This window comes from Psammomys obesus, unplaced genomic scaffold, assembly GCF_907164565.1.
Source record: "Psammomys obesus unplaced genomic scaffold, mPsaObe1.curated_primary_1811, whole genome shotgun sequence".
NCBI classification, from domain to species: domain Eukaryota; kingdom Metazoa; phylum Chordata; class Mammalia; order Rodentia; family Muridae; genus Psammomys; species Psammomys obesus.
The window spans coordinates 9,235,668-9,258,046 of NW_026588752.1; the positions used below are offsets into that span (position 1 = coordinate 9,235,668).

General features: G+C 51.2%; 1 protein-coding gene across 2 annotated transcripts in view; it reads right to left on the reverse strand.

Moving 5' to 3' along the window:
* Window positions 1-22,379, reverse strand: part of Ergic1 (endoplasmic reticulum-golgi intermediate compartment 1) — a 77,471-nt gene that overhangs the window by 4,917 nt on the left and 50,175 nt on the right. For both annotated transcript variants that reach the window (XM_055604532.1, XM_055604533.1), the window contains 4 exons: window positions 19,221-19,325; window positions 17,768-17,828; window positions 15,096-15,196; window positions 12,127-12,249 (listed from right to left, as the gene is read on the reverse strand). In XM_055604532.1, coding sequence (XP_055460507.1) covers window positions 12,127-12,249; window positions 15,096-15,196; window positions 17,768-17,828; window positions 19,221-19,325 — 390 coding nt within the window. The remainder of the gene's footprint in view (window positions 1-12,126; window positions 12,250-15,095; window positions 15,197-17,767; window positions 17,829-19,220; window positions 19,326-22,379) is intronic.

Consider the following 22,379-nt stretch of genomic DNA (forward strand, 5'->3'; position numbering starts at 1 on the left):
TCATCTTCACCTCCTCATCATCATGGAGATTTATTTCATTTGCATATTCGTTTTATTAGTTCTGTTCCTCTCGGGGCTAATGTAAGTGTGTAAAGCCACGGTGTTGGGTAGGTCGGCTATATTAAACCTGTGTATAATGTATATGTGGGCATTCACGTGTATGAGTGTGGGTGCACACGTGCCATCCATGTCATCTGGAGGTCAGAGGACAACCCTGGGTGTCAGCCCTCTTGTTTGACACAGCAGCTTCTGGGGTTCTCCTGTGTCTGCTTCCCATCTCACCACAGGAGCACTGGGATTACAGATGTGTGTTACTGAGCCCAGCTTTACCTGAGCTCTAGGGATTCGAACTCAATACCTCTCATTTACAAGGCAATCACTTTACCTACCCAGGCATCTCTGCAGCCCATAGCATATAAACATTTTGATTATAAATTACATGTGATATATTTATAAAAATGATACATATCTACATACATATGACTACATAAAATATCATTATATATGTTGATATTATTTATTATATACTATTTGTTGATATGTACTTATATTTAATACATTATACAATATGTGAAAATATATACTAATGAGGCAGGGTCTCTCTGCATAGCTCTTGCTGTCCAGGAATTCACTATGTGAACCAGGCTGGCCTCGAACTCAGAGTTCCCCCTGTTTCTGCTTCCCAAGTATTGGAATTAAAGGCATGAGTCACCATGCCAAGCTTCCCAAAGTACAGTTTTGATTATGTTGCCTTCAACTTATGATGGGAACATGAAATGCAAACTCCAACATACATGGAGAAGCAGCTGTACTAACTGAAGTTGTCAAAACTCCATTTGCAGCTTAACTTAATGCTTTACATATACATACACACATACATATATATTAAATTTGTTTTTGTTGGTGTTGTTTTGTTTTCAAGACATGGCTTCTCTTGTGTAGCCCTGATTATCCTGGAACTCAGCATGTAGACTGAACTGCCTTCAAACTCACAGAGATCCGCCCACCTCTGTCTCCTTTGTGCTGGGATTAAAGGTGCATACACTTTCCTATGGGCATTACTATCCATACCCTTATACGCAGCTCTGGGTTTGCACCTAGGGACAGACACCATTGACACATAACCACCACAGGACTCTGGGTGGCAGTAGTGCCTTAATGGATTGATTGATGCCAAGGGGTGGGAAGCTGGAGGACAGGGCGAAGGAGAGAGAAGGGCATGCCACACTGGCATTTATCTTTTAAATGGTGTTTTCATGGGATGAGCTAAGCAGAGGCGTACAAGGCCTAAGACAGAGCAGGTCTGTGTGGATGGCCTGTAAGTAGAGCAGCTGGCATTCCAGTAATAACAGCCTGAGAAACCCCAGCGGGCCCCCCCCAGGGAGCTAAGAGGATCGGGGACGCTGTGGGGATTATGATGAAGTGTTTTTAAACAAGCCTCTCCCCACCAGCCCCAGCGCATGACGCAAGGGCACTTTTCAGGGAGAATGACGGCAGAGAAGATGCTTTATTTTGGTAGAGTGGGTCAGATGGTGGCAGATTTTATACCACAAAATGCTTTTAGAGCTTGGATCAGAGGGTAGGAAAATGTGACTTCAGTGCAACAGAGCAAAAAATAAAAAATAACCCCTCCATCTGCCTTCATCCACACATAACTTGACGCCTGGATTCCGATGACTCACACACACCTGGCACCCGGCTGAGGTCTTCTTTTATTGGGCTGGCCCAGGGTAGAGGGAGATGACATATGCACTGAGGCCCACAAGAAGATATAGCCTTTGGGGAAACTGAGGCAGCCTGCAAGCTAAGCAAAAGCCTAATCCCCAGAGTATGTTACTGTCAGCCTGAAGGCTGAGGGGCATACTGCAGTGAGCCTCTATGTCTGTCTACACATGGCATCAACCCACTCATACGTAATGCCTCTCGAAGGAGCTAGATTCTGGTGGACTGCAAGAAGGAAAGGAATTCTGATACATTCGAGGGGCTTCCTTAGATCTGAGAAGATTCTCGTGGCCCACGCTTGCTTTCATTCCAGCGGCCCCTCATCCTCAGAGGATGATCCTCAGAGGTACGTGGGACTAGAGAGTTTCAGACTTAATACCTAATGTACACTTTTTGTTTTTGTTTTGTTTTTTGAGACAGGGTTTCAAAAATCCTGGTTGTCCTGGATCTCAATTTGTGGACCAGGCTAGCCTTGGACTCACAGAAGTCTACCTGCCTCTGCTCCCCTCCCCAACCCCTACTCCCTGCCCAGTGCTGCCTGGCGGGGAGTAAAAAAAAAAAGTATCTACTAATTTTTAACTTACAAATTAAGCATAATAAAAGACTAATGATAATAAAATAGGAATACTATTTAACAATATTATTTAAACTCTATGAACCATTTATCTCTCACACTGTGAACAACTATGCAGACAAGCCATAAGGATACTGTAGTATCTCATTCCCATCCTTAGTACCAACTAGAAATGACATGGATTAGGGTTACAGACACAACCAGGAGGCTTGAAACATGGAGTACCCTGCAGTTGGCATACAAAGGGCATGTGGCAGCTACCAGCACCAGGATGATATTACACTGGGACTCGCTGGGGAAACTGTCCATCATGGTCGTCCCTTGACCCGAAAAGGTCAGGCCTCTCACATGGGGAATGAAGGCATGAGCTGCATAAGGGTGTGATGGTCCTTCCTGACCACTGATGATGTCTTGGGCAACATGGGAAAAAAAAAATGAATGGAGCAGTTGTGAGATGAAGCTAGAGGTGATGCGGGAGGGATGCTAAGAATGTCCTGAACAGAGGATAGGCCACTGGACACTCAGCATCACCCTGGCCCGAAGGCAGGGGACCGAGATCAGTGCGCATGAGTAAATACAGAGATAAATACAGAGATAAAGTAGAAGGTGCCAAAGGCACGAGATTCCCAGTCTGTTGCTGGAAGCCTCGCTGGGGTTTATAGATGAGGTAGGTAGGCAAGTACCTCCTCCATTCAAGTGACCAGGGCAGGCAGGAGGTAAGGACTGGGGAGTAGCCTCGGGCCATTCCTATTCGCAGAGGAGAGAACTCATCCCTTGGGGCTTGAGCAGTGGCTACCATGGAAGTGTCTTTTGGAGCCTCAGTTCTTCCATCTAGAAACAGGAAAAGCACTTTCACCTCATTGGCAGGCATCCTACAGAGATCTCTAGGGTACCTGGAATTCAGTAGGTGTTCAGTAAATGGCACCTGATATTATCTCTCAGTCGCCAACCTTGTTGATGAATGTGGAACTCTCTATACTTGAGACCGACTTTAGACCATTCTTAGAGGCCTTCTGTCTCAACTCCTATTCCTGGCATGTTAAGAGGAAGTCAATCATGGAAGAACAGGATGGCAAGATTCTCTGAAGACTACACAGCTACCCACAAGGCCCATGTTGGTTGGCCATGCGGTTCTGTGGTCAGCCTGGACCAGAACAGGTAACTGTTGTCCAGGAAGGAGGGCATGGCTTAGGGTAATGTCAGGGAGCATCCATGATGAGGAGCCTCACTCTGGACCAGGTTCCTTAGGTCAGAGGCCCTTTTCAGTTCCCTCATCAGGGAACTCCTGGTGTTTGACCCATGTCAACCTTATTGCTTTCTCTCTTATCTTCATGGCCAAGGGAGAGAAGACAAAAGAAGTCACTGGTAGAGAGCAGGCTTTCAAGGTGCATCTGCTAAGTAAGTAGACAGTGAGGGTGACTGAGGGAGTGCAAGAGTGAACAGGGAGTGGCTGCACAGGTCTGAGAACAAGCAAAGGAATGATGGGCTCCTTGTTCTTCTCTTAGCAGGCGCCTGGGAGCTGGTGCAACTGAAAATGTGGAGATGGAGACTCGTGAAGGGCAGACAGGAGCAACCTCACCCAGCCTGTTGTGGCTCCTCAAAACCCTGAGCCTGGCAGTGCAGCCTGGGGCTTCGAGGTACTTTGCTGCTGCAGAGAGACTGGCCTTAGAGTCTAGAGAACCAGGCACAGGTCTCTCCTATCAGTGTGGCTGTCTGCCTCCTCGTGTCTTTGCTTTTAAAAACTGGAAGACTATTTTTACCTCCCTCACCTCCCTTCCTTCCCTCCCTCCCTCCCTCCCTCCCTCCTTCCTTCCTTCCTTCCCTCTTTCCTTTTCCCCTGAGAAACACAGGATTTCTCCTTGTAGCCCTGGCTGTCCTGGAACTCACTCTGCAGACCAGGAACAAACTCAGAGATCCACTAGCCTCTGTAAGCACTGAGATGAAAGGCGTGCGCCATCACCGCCTGGCTTGGGGACTATCTCTCAAGACTAATGTGCTGTGAAATGAGCACCTGTGGGGCATGCATACACACATACACACTCCAGTGCCTATGGCTTTGGCGCCTGCCTCCACCAGGTCTCAGGACTGAGGGGCGACTAGGGTGAGGGGGCATCCCTGTGGTGGGTCAGGGAGGAGAGCTGCTGAGCCTGGAAGAAACATCGTGCCTCCTACCTTCCTTCCTACCCTGGTCCGCAGCCCCAACCCCAGAAACAAGAGCATGACAACCTACTACCCAGGCCCCGATGTGTTTGAGGCCATTTAAAAGCACTCGCCAGACTTCACCATCAACACGTCTCTCTTCTGATTTGGCACCTTCCTTCCGAGACCTTAGAGTTTCACAACCTTCTGTGCTGATCAGGATGAAGTCATCTTACTTGAATGCTTCACTTTGTAACTAATTTTAAAATTACATTTACTTACTTATGTGCATGCAAACACACGGGCCATGGGGCCCGCCCACATGGAGGTCAGAAGACAACCTGCATGAGGCAAGAGCTCAGTTCTCTGCACCTACCACATGGGTCAGTGGGATCAAACTCAGATCCTCAGCCTTGCAGCACGTGCCTTTACCTGCCGTGTTACCATTTCACCAAGCCTAGCTGATTGTCTTTTTGGCAGAGCTTGACAGGCAAGTGTTCTGTCCTGGAGTTCACACCCTAGCAAAACTTTAAAAGATGCATTTCTTTACGTGTTAACTGTGGCTCTCGATTCCTTATGCTATGGAAGAGAGAGCTGAATTCTTGTTCCACCAGACTAACATCTTTCTGCCCCTTCTGGGCCCATGTTTACTGCCCAGTGGCTGTGAAAAAACCTGCACCACCGCCACCCTGGGGAGGAAAGGAAAGCAGGCGCCGGGGCAAATACTCCTGGGTGGAAGCCAGCTCTGTGATGTTGAAGGCCAGCTTAATTCTCCAGGCCTCAGTTTCTCTCATCTATGACTGGGGTGGCTATGAGGCCTCTGTGACCACAAATGCCAGGAACTGCTCATCTTTCCTCATCCAGGCAGTGTGGTTTCAAAGCTTGTGGAAAAGGCACAGTCAGAGGAAATAAATAATGAACCGAAGTCTCATCTTATGCTGCCGGAGGCAGACAGGCTGGAGCCGCAGATGAGAACACCCAAGTCGCAGAGGCAGGGGGTAGGGGCAGCATCAGGAAGGGACAGGAGGAAGGGAGGGACTGTGATCGCCACTCAGCATGTCACGGCTTCCAGCCATCTAATCCTCAGCCCCTAACTCAAGGAAAAGTCTGAGGGTGAGGGTGCTTAACTGGAAAATACCCATTCCCACTCCACCAAAAAAGCTCCACCTTAGATGAGCCCCTACGGCCTGCCCAGGGACAGTGTTTTCTTCTGCCTTCTCATTCAGTTCTGTGACTGTGCCACAGAAGAGAAGGCAGCTTGCTCAAGGTCATACAGCCACCGAGAAGGCAGGCTTTGCCAAACTCAGGTTTGGGAGGCTACAGCTCTGTTTTTCTTACTAGACCACCCCGTCCCTCCCCTCAGTGTATCTCCTCACGTATGAACTTCTGAGCTTGTGGTGCTTGTTTTCTCAGTTCTCTTAGAAAGGTCTGCACAGCCAATATCCTGAAACCAGGATAACCGAAACCCCTGCTTGCAGGGGTTGGGAAGTTAGAAGTTATGCATCTTTGAAAACAAGTGTCCTCGAACCTCAGTGGCCATGACCTTTCCTCTTCTATCCCCTTCACCCCATAGAACCCACCTCAGAGACCTGAGCATGAGAAGTTTCACCTCATTCAGTCCTCCCTCTTCGTGCCACCGGGCCTACACAGCTGCTAGCAAGACCTCATTTCACTCGGTTGCCCCAGATGGATCCGATCCCAAGGCTTCCTCACAGCCCTGAATACCGGGCTCCTGCTTTGGGCTTTGTTTTGTCCTGCACACCGCAGTGGCGGCGGCGGAGGGGACCAAGGTGCGTACCTGGTCCTCTTGGCTCAGGGAAGAGACACAGGCAGAAGAGAGGATCCAGGCCACCCACGTGAGGCTCTGAAGGCTGACCCCTGTCCACGTGGCAAAGCGGCTTTTTCTTTTCCTTAACCCACATAGCCTGAGAGGAATGTAAAACTGTGTGTGTATAAATATTTGACAGGTGGAGGTCACCCCTTGGTGCCACTCACCTTGGTTTTTGAGACAGGGTCTCTCCCTGGCCTGGAACTTTCCAAGCAAGCTGAGGTGGCTGGACAGCGAGCCCCGAGGACGCACCTGTTTCTCCCTTCCCGACTATGGGGTCACAACTGTACACCGCCATGCCCCAGCTCTTTTCATGGATTCTAGGATTCATGCTTGCATGCTAAAACACTTTTCCAACCAAGCTAACGCCTCAGACGCAGACAAACAAACTAAACAGTGCTAGGGACCAGACACCCAGCTTCCTGCCCACTAAGCTTATGATCTTCCACTGAGCTATGGCCCAGTCCTATTTGTCTCCAATCAACCCTTCCTGCTTCTTCACCCCTTGCTACGAAGGACAGACGGACACCAAACAGATGCACGTACCGCCAGGGGAGCTTACACAGTCAGCCACACAGCCTCAGGTGACGGTCACTTGGTTTCTCTTTATGGCTGGGCATGTGCTTATATGGTCATAATATCAGTTTATTTCCTGCTATAGCATCTTGGTGCCAGGCAGAAGTCATGTAATGCTAGTGTCCTGTACCAAGGGCTTCATGACTTCTGTAACATGTTACTGTAGCACTCTTGGGAGCCTTCATTAAGGAAGATGGGAGGGAAAGCCTGGAGTGGTAGTGAAACAATGTTGCAAAGGCAGCCATGGGGGCAGGGGACAAGTCCCAGCTCCAACATTTACTACTGTGTCATCTTGGAGGAGTTTCTTTCCCTCTCTGAGCCTCAGGTGAATTCATATCTGTGGGGCCCTTGGACTGTGTCGCCAGGGAATCTGGCATGGAGCTAGAACAAGGTAGAGATGTATCCTAACCCTGGAAATGTCATTCTTGAGACAGGCAGGAGTAAGGATCCTTCCCTCCTTGTTCTGTGCCACCTCGCCCTGGCGCAGTCCTGACCCTCTACCTCTGCAACTCTCGGGGCAGTCATGTGGCCTGGCACCTGGAATTCCTCTCCGTGTGAATAAAGCATTGCCAGCATCCCAGCCCCAACCAACGATATGCCCACCCTGGGGGTCCCTTCCCACCCTCCCAAGGTTCACATGCCCCTTGTTCACCCTGAATAAACTGGCACAAGCTGTTTCACCAAATGTCGTTTAAGCTGCTTCACTGGGAAAAACAGAGCTAAAAGGCTGTTACACTTGAAGGACTACATGGGAGGGAGAAGGCTTTCTCCCCCTGGACATTCACCACCAGGCTGGGCCCCTCAGACCCGCCCACCAGGCTAGGCTTTCTACTTTCGCCTCCAGTATGCTCGGGTGCCTAGATGCTCCAAAGAGAAGAAGCAGACCCAGACCGGCTATTGCCCAAGAGGGCTGTAACACTGGAAACAAGGGGTGAGAGGTGCACAGACAAGGGAGGCACGGGGGGAGGGAGGGGTGACAGGATCCCTCCTGGACACGCTCATTCCCCAATCCGCCTTATCTTTCCCAGCCCAGTGTACAGCAGCCCCTGAATGCCGAGGGAGGAAGCAGAGCAGGGAACCACAACATCTAAAACACAAACTAGAATGCACTCAGAGGTTCCTGGAAGGGGCACAGGATAATTACAGAATTGCCTGATACGCAGTAGGTGCTTAGTATAGTTAGCTACTGTCACTTTTTTAAGCAGCTGTTACTTTCACATCTGTGAACCCCGGAGTGCAGACCAGGACTTGCGCTAGAAGCTAGGGACACTGATAAATGAGTCATGACACCTGGAGGCTATAACTGGACCTGACAACTGTGAAGTGCCATCTAAAGCATGGCATTGTTTTCCTGGTAAGGAAAGTATGGGGGAGGAGAGTGGAAAGACCACGAGTGGGTGGGGCTTACTCCAGCAAAATCCCCTCATCTGGAGGTCCCTAAGTGTCTCTTCAGCTGAATGGGCTGCATGATAGTCCAATGGGAGCAGTGCACCATTGGCCTCTGGTACTTTTCTGGCGGGCAACAATTGTTACAGTCATACCAGCCCAATTTGGCACTTTATGGCTCCTGGGTATCCCCGCTCTCAAAATAAAATAAACCATGCAAAGAGAGATTTGACAGCTCAAGTCATCCAATCTGTCACCACAGCCCAGTTAAAGGCAATCTCAAAAGAAGGGTTTCAGCAAGCATCAGGGGACCGATATGGAGGGGTCAGGGTGGGGAGGGATGCAGGCACGTGCATACTGCCAAATGCAATGCTTATTCCTTTCGGGGAAGAACGTTCTGGTAGAGTAAGAGGCATACTTTGATGGAGGTATTGTTTTTGAGGGTCCAGAGAGGGAAGCCTTGGGCAGCCTGGTACTGGTATGGCAGAGCATGTCCTCTGCTAGACCCTGAAGAGAGCCCAGAATCAGCCTGGTCCCAGGTATGTGAAAAGAGCTTCTCCTGGAGCTATGCCCTCGCTCCAGCCCAGCCACAGCTGCTGTCCTTTCCCTGAAGCCATCACATGACAGCATGTTGGCCTAAGCCCTTCTTCAGCAGCCCCTTCTGAAAGGCTATTTGCAGAGGACACCCACTTGGAGTTTAGAGCTTTGCACACAAGTGTTTGATATTAAAAGGAGAGGCAGAGAAGCCCGCGGCAGGTGTCTCCACTCTGCCACAGCCCCACCCACCCTCCGAAGGCTCCAGGAGTCTTTGTGCAGTGTGTCTGAGAGCCGGCGTCACCCTCACATCTGCTGCCCCGTGACAACAGGCTTTGAAGCTCCACAATGACGCCATCTGCCGGGAGCCAGCTGGCTCGTGAGATGGCCCTATGGTTGCCATGGCAACCAAGATGGCAGCCTGGGGCCTTCAGAAAGCTCACAGGAGGTTCCATGGAGCAGGGAGGTGAGCAAGCCTGGGGTTTATAGGTGCTGCAGCAGAGGTGGACCTGGTAGAGATGGCCAACAAGCTAGGGGCTGAGGAGAGAAAAACAAGGGTAGGGGTCACGGTGGTGCTGGGCCAGGAAGATCTTCCCTGTGACTTTGCGGAACTTCCAGTTCTCGGAAGGTCAATGGTTCTCCTTGACTTAACAGGGAGTCCATCCCAAGGGGAGAGCTGGTTGGCCTTCACAAAGCATGCTGGAGTGGTGTCTCTGTATACAGGAGACCATTTCCAAGGCATCCCTCTCCTCCCTAACATGTCAGAGCCTCGCTGAAGAGGTGTGAGGTTCCCCTCTCTGCCACCGTGGAAGCCAGGAACAGGGCTCCCATGGCATAGCACCATGTTCTCACAGGAATGTTCCATACCACTGGAGGGCCAGGCTCACTCAGACCTGACATGGCGGATTCTAGCAAACAGGAGATGAGTAACCGAAGCTGCCTTGTTCCTCAGCCACTTGCCAAGGGGCTTTGGTGCTCAGGAGATCAGCTGCTTCCTATGAGCAAATGGGAACGGGGGGGGTTGGGGACCCACGGAGGGAGCCTAGCAGTGTGGTGTGTCAATGCCACCTCTGACAGTACCCCCCCAGGCCTCTGAGGACAGGCTGCACCTGCCTGGAAGCATGAGGGACATCTGCTGATAGCTCATCCTCTGGCTTATTCTGGGTATGCAGTGGGACTAGGATAGGACAAGTTTGCACCCACATGCGCTTAGAGCACGTGCTCTCCTGGGGGATCTTGGGTACAAGCATTTGTCCGCAAATTCCTTGATTTGGAGGTGAAAACTTTTATAAATCTCCTCCTGCATGTGGGTCCCTAGTTTTATCTCCTCTGCATCTTTGTGGCGAGTGGTAGGCTTTGAATATCGCCTGGCAGGTAGGCTTGAATGGGTCTGAATATTTTGAGTATGGTTGTTTTTTTTTTCAAGTTCAATCGAAAGGCACAGGTTTCACCAGGTCTACCAGGGAACAGCGGTCCTGAGCCCTGGCCTCGCTCCTTTTGGCCACTTAGCTATTACTTGCCATTGTGGACTCAATCTATGTAGATGCCGAGGCCCGTTCCACACACACACACACACACACACACACACACACACACACACAAACACACACACACACACACACACACGTGTAGCAAGCCCTTCCAGCCTGTTGTGTGGGGTTTCAGCTCTATGTGGGTGCTGTTGGTTCAACACAGGCTTTGGATTCCCGTGCAGTCACAGAATGGCCAAAAGGCTGTTTGGAGGCTTATCTAAGGCTCAGGCTCACGACACATGGTGTGCATACCCACCTGCTTGTTCCTTTTATCTGCACAGTTTTCCCTTCCACGATGCTCTGTGAGCCTCACGGGCCCGGGAGGTAGCAAGAACAAAGCTCATTATTCTCATTTCACTGGTTAGAAGCAATGGCCTAGCTGCAGACACCTCCCTGACCACGTGCCTAGCAGTGCCTAGTCATCCCCGCCCAGCGGCTGGCCTTGATTTTCCTCTTGAGGCATGCCTTCCCTCACAGTCTTTGGTTCCAGAGAGGGCAAGAGATCTAGCCTGGGCCAAGCAGAGAATTCCATTCTCTAAGCCAGAAGAACAGAAGGACATCATGGGACCTGAGCTGAGACAAGGACAGCACCTTCCTTTCTGGGGTTTGGCATGGGACTACTGAGAAATAAATAGAAAGCCACTACTGCTAAATTCCATCCGAGAACAAAGCCAAGACAGAGAAAGACAAAAAGATTGGAAGATGGAGACAGATACTTCTTACAAAGTAAGACAAGATTAAAACGAGATACGAGCACGTCTGATGCCGACTCACCCCCAACGCCAGCTTCACAGATCCTGTCTTGACTAATGCAGATTTCACCCCAGCGGGAAATGAACCAGCCAGGATTTGGAACCATGATCTTGAACCATTATTAAAAGTATGAAATTAGGAGAAATGGCACTCCTAGCTACTTAGGAGACTGATGAAGGTTTCCTGAGCCCAGGAGAATTTCTGCAAGTTCTGGGCCAGCCTCGGCCACACAGTGAGACCCTGCCTCAGCCCCTAAAAGGTCTTCCAATATTACATATATTTTTTTAAGCCCCAGTGTCTAAATGTGACAGGTAGAGAGCTGTTCTGTCTTTCATCTCTGCTGATGTACCCCAGAGCTCCAGAGCCTCAAGAATGGAGTGGGTACTGTGATCCACCTGCTCTGTACCCAAGGTTGTGAGTTGGAGGCCAGGAAATTGTTCATGTGACAGAAATAATCAGTCTAAAAGAAAACTGGCATGCTACTGTTGCCTGGAGTAGAAGACAAGGTGGAGAGAAGGAAAAAAGAGGGAAGGAAACTAAGCAGGAAGAAATAACATGCCGGAACCAGGACAGCCAGCCGTGCCCTGAGAGAAGACGTGAAAAGAAGAAATGAAAAGGACATGTCTTGGCAGGCATGGTGGCTCAGGCCTTTAATCCGAGCATTAGGGAGGCAGAGGCAGGCGGACCTCTGTGAGTCTGTGGTTAGCCTGGTCTATAGAGTGAGTTTCAGGACAGCCAAGTCTACATAGAGAAATCCTGTCTTAAAAAAAAAAAAAAAAAAAAACACAAAACTGAAAATAATTTCCACAAAACAACAACAGAAACAGGAAAAAAAAAATCACCAACATCCTGGAGCCAGTGCAGACTACCGTTAGGCATGAGATGTGCTAAGCGGGACCTCCCAGAACAATCAGCGAGGGAAACGACAGAGGGTGCAGGATGCTTCTGGTAACTCGTCTTACCAGTCTGGGAGTCAAAGCCACCTGTGTTCAACTGGGGCCTAGCAGGCTCCATCTGGTTCCAGCAAGAGTAGGTGAGGGCTGCCTAGGCATGGAGCCCACAGCAGGCGCTTGGGCACTCACCGTGGTGATGAACCTGTATAGCGGCTGCCTTCTCTCTGTGTACTTGACTGTGATGGGGCTGAGGTCATAGCGGAACCAGATGGCAGGGATGATGCGGCCCGTGTGGCTGTAGGCAACGTACTCCTACAGAGAGAGAAAGAAGGAGGGTGAGAAGTAGAACCGGCCTCAGTGGGTGACAGTGTGGACTGCAGAGGGCATCCAGGCAGCTCCCTCTCATCTTCTTGCCGAGGTCTTGGGACAGGCAGCACTGAGGGGGCATTCCAGACCCCTTCAGCTGGGGGAGATAGACCATGTAACATAGAAGCGGTGCCAGAATGGAGCACAAATCTGAAGGGTGAGAGGTAAGAGAAAAGTGGGTTCTGGGCTCAGTCTCTTTCCTCCTTGGACTTCCCTGGCTGCATGAAATCCACTCATTGATGCTGTTGAGTACCTCTGCTGTTCTGGGATTCCTGGGGTGACGAAGCCCCTTCCCGCCCTGGCTGCCAGGCTGGAGGATGAAGACAGCATCACGTCACTAACTTCCTACAGTGTTCATCTAGGATGAAGGAACTCGAGCGCTCAGAGGGACCATCAGTGAGTGAACCGCTGGTTCTCCTCGGTGGACTCCGGAAGGCTCACAGAGGAGGGGCCACTCTAAGCCACACCTGATGGGTAAGAAGACATCCTGCCTGGTGTATGATGGGTACAAAGGCCAAGGAGATGTGAGCTTGCCCACAAAGCAGGGCCAGCCCAGAGAACTGGAAAGGCGCAGTGCCCAGACTGCCATGGCTCCTAAGAATACATTCAATACACAGCAATGACCAAATGGGCCACCAGGGAGCTAAAGGGACAGGTTATCTTTGGACCAGTTTCATCTCTCCTGGAGGGCTGTTTTTCCCATCCCAACCCTAGGGATCTAGGAGCTGATGACCCATTGGACCTTATTTGGACACTGCAGGGGTACTGAAAAGCTTGTCTCCCTTGTCGACAACAAATGGAGACGCATGCTAGGGTACCCCAAGCCTAACCTCCTATGATTCCTGCACTGGTCTTGAGCAGCTGGCCTGATCGCACAGACACCACTGAGTCCTAACCTCCTACTGGACAGGCACTTTCACTCGCAGGCCAGGCTGGGGCCAAAGCCACAGGGAATGCTGAGTGAGCTGTTCCAGCCACCAGGCCCTAGCCAAAGCCTTGAGGGAAGAAGCCTGGAGCAGAGAAATTCAGCTTCCCCTGGGAGAGCTGGGAGGGCAGGGTGATTATCTGGGGTGTAGCAGAGCTGAGGGGTGAGAAACAGAATAAAAAAAAAAAAAAAAAAAAAAGGGCAACAGTAGGCACCAATGACCCCAGCCTTCTTTGTAGGCTGAGCGTTTTCTGAAAGCATTGCTTCACTTGACAGCAATCTTGCGAAGTAACTACCATGGACGTTATAAACAAGTAAACAGCAGTGACTGAGCTGGAATAGGGAAGTGTGGTCCGGAGCCCCCCATGCTTCCTGCTTAGATGTGGTGGCACTGGCGGTTACAATGAGTACAATGGTGTAAATGTGCCCCCCAAAAGTCATACGCATTTGTTTGTTGCAGTCCTGGGGCTTGAACCCAGAGCCCCGTGCACGCTAGGAAGTGTAACACCACTTCATCTAAATTTACCCTGTTCTTTTTCTGTAGTTCAAGGGACTGAACCCATAAGTATATATTAGTGGTAATTAGAGGTGGGACCTTTTGAAAAGTGATTAAGTAAGATGAGACCATGAGAGGAGTTGCTAAGGGCGGCATTAGTTCTCCCGTAAGAAGAGGAAGATGTTCCTAAGTTAGTACGCTTGTATTTCTGCCCGCCACTGTGGGATGACACAGCAAGAAGGCCCACCACAGGCTGGGGCTGAGCTGACTTCCCCTTCCCAACCCCATGAGATAAATCAACTTCTATTATTTATATATTACCTAGCCTTAGGACTTTATTGTAGCCTAAGAAGAGAAGGGAATAAGATAGACACCTTCTGTGAAATAGAGAATGTAAGAAATAAGACAAGAGAGAGAGAGAGAGAGAATTAAGGATCAGAGGGAATCAGAGTGGGGGGACCCATCACTAAGAGGCTTCCCAACTGGGCAAGCCCGAACAGCCTCTTTTCAGACTGAGTGGGTGAGCAACCTGGGGCTCTGGCTCTGGAGCCCGAGAGGAACCTGGTTCTAATCCCTTCGCTGCAACTATCCGGCCCTGGAACTACCTTTCAATTGCTCAGTGACCAACATGTAAAATGGGAACAACAGCTCCCATACCAGGGCAGTTATAGTGACTGAAAATAGTGATGGGGGCAGGGAGCTGGGTGTGCCTAGTTCTGAAGTATTCAGGATATGATAATGCTTACCTCCGCCATGATGACAGTTAAGTGAGCTTAACAGTCCATCATTTACTAAGGACTTGGGGGTAGCCTTGCGACATCAGAAACAGGAGTGTCTGGTGGCAAACAGGAAACCTATTCTAAGCTCTTATGTTCCGCTGGCAGCACTGTTTCTGGAGAGGCCCAAGCCACTAACTGCTGGGTCATCTCATTTCTTTGGCTCTGATGTCTCTCTCTTTCCCATAAGACCTGTCTGTCTCTTAAAGAGTGTTGGAGTCCTGGGACTTCTACAGCCATCATGATATGCCTCCTTGGCTGATCCAAAGCCTCTACCATGTACTGATGATAAATAAGCAGGAGGCTGAAGAAACCAGGACCCGAAGATGGCAGACCTGGGATGTTTAGGGACGGCCCTCTGCCTATTTCGAACAAATCACATCTTATCTCCTTGTTTGTCCCCTGAATCTTGAGGCCACTACCATGGCAAGAACTGAGTATTTCATCTTCCCCTAGACTAGAGAATGAGTCTGGTAGGACTACCTACCTCCTCAACCCCACGAAATTCCTTTCGGCGGACTGTGCGGGGCATCACCTATGCTCTCAGCCAGCAGAGGGCGCAAGTGCAATACGCAGCCCATGGCGGCCCACTCACCTTGTTGGCCACTGTGTACTGGTAGGAGTAGCGCCGCTTGCCACTCTTGTCCTCATACACGGTGGGCACAATCTTCAAGATGTAGTCATGGGAGGCCAGGGCTGCAGGGAATATAAAACAAGATGAAACGGGGGCTGGGCGCTGACGGGCAGGTGGCTCTGCATGTAATCCCAAACTCAGGTCCTCCCGCCGTGGCAGGGTCCTTTCCTCTCCTCTTCTCTGGGATGCCGAGGCCTAAGCAATTCCAATTGCTGGGACCTTCACATCTGCATTCCATGACATATAACATTCTGAGCCATCACAGCCATTAAAGAGGGGTGCTGAGAAGGTATGTTCTCCCACATCCAAGCCACAGATCAGCGTGTGCCTGTGAATTAGGCCAAGGAGCACAGTGTCTTCAATGGGTAACATACAGAATTATCTAGAAAGATCTCCAGGAAATGGAGCAGCTTCAGTTTCATCTTCACCTAGACTAGAGAGGGCTGGTAAAAATCACATTAACCCCGACATCACTCACACCCCATGAAATTTTCTAGGGAGAAAGGTAGAATTCTGGGAAGACCCCATTTCATTAAGGGTATTTGTCTGTGTTGCTTTTACTTTTAAAATAATCTGGGTTTCAGGAAGAAAAATGAAAAGAACCTTCCAGAAAGAACTCCGTAAGAACTGATCAATCCCAGGGGACTGGGATGTGGCTCGGGGGGCAGGTACCTGCCTAGTGTAAACATGGCCTTGGCTTCCATCCTAGCACTGCAAAAACAAACAACAAAGAAATCTGGTCAATTTCTTTCCAAGGATCTGGCTAAACTGCTGATCCTCCAGCCTTGCAATATTTCAACATGACCCTTTTACCCAGCTCTCTCCTCTCCTCCCAGCCAGGATGGGGGAAGATGCTGAGGGCAGGGGCTAAGTTTTACATTCCTACACGGTGCCTGGTACGGGGCAGACAGTGGCAAATCTTGCTGGATGAATGAATGGACAGAAGGATGACTGGACAAAGGCGTGAATGGAGAATGGATCAATCAGCTACTGATAAGCATGAGGTAACCGGAACCAGAGCTGCCACAGCCTCCCCAGGCAAGCACTGAACCCCGAGGGGCTTTGGAATGCTGTTAAAGGTCCAATATCCAACCCTCTTATACCTTCTAGAACCTTGGACTGGAAACTAAAATGGAGCTAAAATTACATGGAAGTTTAGCCTTCTGGGTTCTAAAGCTGGTCCCTGCAGGTCAGATTCAGATTCCTGTATAAGAGTGGTGGGCCGGGAGAGAACTCCTGTCCCAGACCAGTTCTGGCCCTGCTGTCTCCTCAGGAGAGGACAGCACTCCTCTAATCGAGTTAACCCCTCACCCCAGGAAACTTGGGGAAAGCCCTGTAGCCATTGAGCTAAGCCTAGAGGATTCAACGCCTCTTGTTCATGCCCACAGTGGCTCTCAGGGTTCTGCGCACCAGGGTCACTTGGGATCAAAGGCTGATGACCATGGTTCTCATCCCTGGAGACTCCTAGGTGTGGCCTAGCATCTATACCTAGACCAGGAGACCAAAGACCACCTTGAAGTACATGTCTCAAATTCCCATCATCCAGGGATAGAATTTGAAGGAATGAATGCCTCACAGCAAAAACCACAACTGTAATATTTTTTTTGTTATTTGTACAAAACATAGGTAGTCACAAAAAGAAAGAAAGAAAGAAAGAAAGAAAGAAAGAAAGAAAGAAAGAAAGAAAGAAAGAAAGAAAGAAAAACAAAGCTTCTTTCTACTGTGTACAGAAAACCAGTTCACATTCCCACTCAAGTATCACATGCCAGATGTCCTCATGGAATCACCCGGGGCTTCTCCTCAGGACGAGGTACCATGAACGTCTTTCCAAGTCAACAGCACAGAATGGAAGCCTGCAGAGGCTATTTGCTTGGTCCAGTCATCTTCCTGTCTCTAGAACTTGGTACTTCGCCTGATCAACATGCATTTGGTGTCTGACTGCCAAACAGGCCTGAGACATCATGGCCAGCAGCTTCTCACTTTCCAAGATGTAGGTCCCTGCCCACATAGTAGGGCTAACCCTGATACAGTTCTTCCAAGTGACCCAGAGCACATTTATTTTCCTTAGCATTCTGTGTGTGTGCAGGCAGGCACATGTACGTAGGGGTATGTATAAAAACGGAGGTATGTGCGTGCACTCTTTGGCCCTGAGTGGAGATCCAGTGCTCTCTAATACTTTGGAAGGAGCCAATGGTAGATAGGAGAGGTTTGGGCAGGAGGGGAGAGAGGAGGGGACGGCTGTTTTCTGGCACCGGCCACCTACGGAGCTAGTTCTCACAGAGTGAATTCTGTTTCTGCTACCATTCTATGGGATTCAGGTGATTTCCACCTCAAAAGACAATAGCAAAGCAGTGATTAACAACAGTGACAACCGCTGGAGTCAGAGCTTAGCACTAGTCCAGGGCTGCGATCCCTGGGCCCGGGCTACTCTTTTCCTTTTCCAGAAGATGGAAATGAGTCTGTGTACCTCACAGGGCACATTCCCCTGTGGGAGGGGAATGGTGTGAGGATGTGACCTTGGCTTGCAGCAAGTACCTGACTGGCCCTTCTGCCCCTCTGGCTACCCTGATCCCATGCTACCTGTGGCGTGGGGACTCCTGGGGGAGACAGTTGCTCTATGTTAGGATACTCACGGTTGGAGGCGAGTCTGTCTGCTCCCCCGAGAGCATTGAAAGCTCCGTGAACATTCTGGACCTGCAGAGAAGCATAGTGAGAGACGGTCCCTAGGAGGTGGCCACCTCAAGCCTGGCCTTGGCTGTGGGGACTGACCAGGGATCATCTGCTCATGAAGGGCAATGCAGCCATTGAGCCCAGCTAATGAGGGCTCCTGGGAGGAGGGACCACTGATACCGATTTGGAGGAAAGCCCAAAGTGGGCCAAGCAAGCAGACTCTGCAAAGGACTGAGCCTGGAGACTGGGCCAGAGACCCATAGGACCTCAGGGGAGAGGAAAGGTGGGGAGATCAGAGCAGTAGGTGAGAAGAATGCGTTAGGAGCAGCAGGTGAGGGACCTCGCCCTCAGGCTGACCCCACTCAAGGAGAGTGTGTCCCTTTGCTGTGTTCGGAAGGAAGTATGAAGACTTGGTGTCTGATCTGGAGGAGGACGGAGATGTGGTGTTCCCTCCAGGCTGGAGGAATCACACCACCAGGGAGCACCCTCAGCCTGACCAACATGTGCAAGACGAGGCACACAGTAGGTGTTTGATAAGTGCTTTCGGTGTGAGCAGATTGACATGGATTGGCTCCAAACTAAGAAAAAACCTCTGTATACTCATGCGGAGTGGAGGGGGGGGCTGCTCTGGTTCCGAGCCAGCATGCAATCCCAATTCTCACCTCCTTGCCTACAGCCTTGCTTCATGGATCCTTCCTCTCATAACACATGTTATGTTTGGTGAGGCCGTGGCGTCACTCCCTCAGCACCCCTTCATCACCCTAGCACAGGCCCTCCTCGCACAAACCCAGTTTCCCGCTCCCTCCTTCAGCCAACAGAGAGAGGAGCCCTCATGGGTGACTCAGTCCTTTGGCATTTCGTGTCTACACGTGTCATTCTGGGGTCACGGATAAATGCTGATTAGTTTTTCTAAAAGTCAGCTTGAGGGCCCGTTAATATAAAAATGAAGGCTTGGGTGTGGCAGGAGAGGGTAATGTGTCCGGGGCTGCCTTGTCCCGGCCTTGGGTCAACACTGCCCATCGTGAGCCTGGCCATGTGTGGTGCGACAGGAGGGGGGGCTCTCCCCATAGTACCATGCTGGCTTTTACTTCTGAGCCTCTGGAGCTGTGAACCAAATAAACTTCTGCTCATTAAATACCACCCAGCCTGTGCTGCTCAGTGAGAGCAACAGAAAACAGACGGAGACAGCTATGAGGGGAGTGAGCCCAACTGGAGTTCCCCTCCCTCCCAGGCCCAGGTCCCAGCCTGAGCATCTAAGTCTGCTATGCAGCATGTGACACCGTAGCCACATCCTCAGAAGACGTGACAAAGAGGAGTCGAGTGAGACAGAACCCCATGTGGGTGACACTTAGGGGGGAGCGCCATAGCCATGTCCCCCTGTGCCCACACCCCCTCTCCCCCCCAACCCCCGCTCACCTGTAGCGTATCCCCGAAGGAGAGCTTATGGATGATATGTGTCATGTCCGGGTTCTGAGGCTGGGCTGTGGCACTGTGTGTGGACACGTGGAAGTTGCCGGGAACCTGGAGGGAGAAAGGGAGGTTTCAGGGATCTCGGTGGCTGACCGAGGGGGTTGATTGCAAGGGCTGTACGTTCTGTGCACAGCCTGGGGCATTGGCGTGGGACACACGCTGGAACTGGGACTCTAGCTTGCAGCGTTTCTCACTGTATGACTTTGAAGAAGGTTGGTACACTTGCAGAAACTACCGGAAGAGGGATCTGGGACAACCCAGGGTTGTCAAGAGTGCACGCGAGGTGCCCATGTGGACACCTGACACAGAGCCCGGATGTGTCCGGACTCCAAACAACAGCAGTCTCCGCCCATCTCTGTGGATTCAAGGCTGCTGGCTCGACAGTGAGTGGGGGTGCCCTTTGAGCCAGCAGACCAAAATGACTTCCCTGAGCTCTAAACCAAGCTCATACCTGCTCAAGTTGGCCTCATCACCACAGACAGACTTACTATGGTGGCCTTGCGCGCCACCACCTTCCCTACCCAAGGTCTCTGCAGAGGATCTGAGGAGCTTCTACCCCGGCAGACGTGTCTGCTCACCCTTGCTGCTCCCCATACAGACCCTTCCCCAGGGCTGGGAGAGAATGGGTGTTAAATCCTATCTTGGATCCTGCCACGCCTCAGCCTTAAGCCTGCTAAGGCTTGTGGCCGTCAGTCTGCTCTTTGAAGGTGGTATAGCATACAAGGGTTCATGCGCTGGTGTTGTGGCCCTCACTGTGGCAGGACCTCTAGCTGGGGGTGGTGAGCCTTAGGTCACCGAGGGACACTGATCTCAGAAGGGATCGATGCGGTTCCCGTGGGGCCTAGGTTGGTTTTTGAGAGAGCAAGGCTGGCCTGTCCTCTCTCTGGCTTCTTGTTCCAACAACGCCATCCTTCCTTTACGATCCTTTCCCTCACGTATCCACCACTGTGACATCATCCACTTAGAGGTCCTCAGAGCCCAAATGATGGGCACCTGATCCTGGACTTTCAGCCTCGAGAACTAATAAATCTTTACTCATTATCGCCTCAGTATTTCACTACGGCAATGGAAAAACTGAGTGACCCGGCTGAGCCCACATGCTCCTTCAGTGTACTCTGGCCAGCTGGGTACACACTCGGTCCTACTCCCTATGGCTCAACACCACTCTCTGCTCTACTCACCCCTCAGCCTCACTGGCCTCCCTGCACCACTGGGAACAGTGTCCTGCACAACCCCACGGAGGGCTCTCTGCACCTGCCACTTCTTCCTGGAAGGCTGGTCCATTCAGTTTTCCCCACCTCCCTTAGATCTATGCTCAGGCAGGGGAGGACCCTCAGCTTTATTTCAAGGCCTTGGGGCAGAGACAAGTACAAGCAGGCCTGAGGGACAGGAAAGCCCCGGGAGTCATTCTTATTCCAACTGCTGGGGAGGGAGGGACATGGCTACAGCCTGGAGTGTGACTGCCCCTCAGGGGCTTTTTGTGGGTGCTGTTTCAGGCACTGGGCTGAGGGTCTTCAGCAGGAACGTGCAGCCCAGGGAGTCTGGGGCAGCACATGACTGCCAGTTCAGGAAGGTCTAGAGAGAGCAGAGCCATCAGCACAGCCTGCCTCAGGGACCCATCGAAAGTGATTCTCCACACTTGGCACTTGGGCTTAAGCCCAGCTGTCACTCTGTGGCTAGGTTTCTCCTCCAGAATATGGGGATGGTGTCTTTGGGATGACAGGAGGTGCAGAGGCACGTGGGCTGAGCACGCTTCAGGACTCACACAGAAGGGGCCTGGGATGAGCAAATAACAGGCTGTGAGGAAAAGCCACTGCTTCTAAAAACAATTTCATGCTTCCTTTCACAGTGTAAGTAGTACCTGGATTTATTTCCATTACAAAACCTGCACAGGACTAGGACATAGCTCAGTGGGGATGTAGTGCCTACGTCAGAAAGAGCGCCTTGCCTCACATACACGAGGCCTTGGGATCCATTCCAGCACCAGAGGGGGCCGAAGAAGAAAAGGCCTTTACAGGATACAATCAGAAGTCCTGAGATGGACACATCCTGCTGGATTTTCTGGGCAATGGGCCAGGCCACAGGCATAGACAGCCTTGGGGTTGGGGGCTCTGTCCCCAGGGCTGAGAGTGGAGAAGGTTGGCTCCTGGGTACCTGCCACCTGCTGCCAGCCCTTCGAGGCTGTGACTCAGTAACCCACTCCACGCCACACCAAACCCATCACAGGGATCTGAGTCACACTGGCACACGCTGAGCCGACGGAGCGGAGAGTGACGCTTTTAGAGCCTGTGACTTAGGCAGCTACGTCAGCGTCTCTGACGGATTTTAAAAATATATAGCTGCAGTCAGCTCCCCACTCCACCTGCTCCCCTCTGCCTTCCTCTCAGGGGCAGCCATGATTAGTTAGGCAGGCTCAGTCTGGGTTGCTGGGGGCTGCCAGGGCATCTGATGGGATAAATAAAGGGGCCGTGGTACAAGTCAGTGTCTGATGACGGGAGACCAGGGAGGGACAGCTGCCCTCCTTGAGCTCATGGCAGGCTGTCACACTCACTGTCTTAATGATAGCTCCTCAGAGGCTCAAGACCCCAACAATGCAGAGTGGGTGCTGTCAGAAGGGTCTCCGCATTCCCCAAAGGGTTGAGCAGACAGCAGTCCAGGCTGCACCTGGAAAAACATGGCCACTCTGCTCAATAATATTTGTAAAACAGATGTGAAAAGCTCGAGCCACAGGCAGGGCTCAGGGCCCAGTAGCTAGCGCGCCTGGGTTCAGACCTAGTTAAGGGCCAGGCAAGGATCCACTGAATAGTGGCCACAGCCCAAGAGCTGGAGAGCCCTTCCACAGATGCCCTGGTCACCTCTTGGTTTCTGTCTGCTGTCCACGTGCGGGGGCCATACTTTGGCCACACACCAAAGTGATGGCAAGCATAGGCTAACAAGAGCAGGGCAAATGCCTAATGGTGGGCTATGAGGCAGGGCAAGAGAGGGCGCCCTTGCCTGTCCAGTCACCACTTCATGATGCACTTTTATGTGTTTGATTTGATCATATGAAGCCGGTATTTACAATACCACCTCCCCTTTACAGACGAGGGAACCAGAATTTGGATG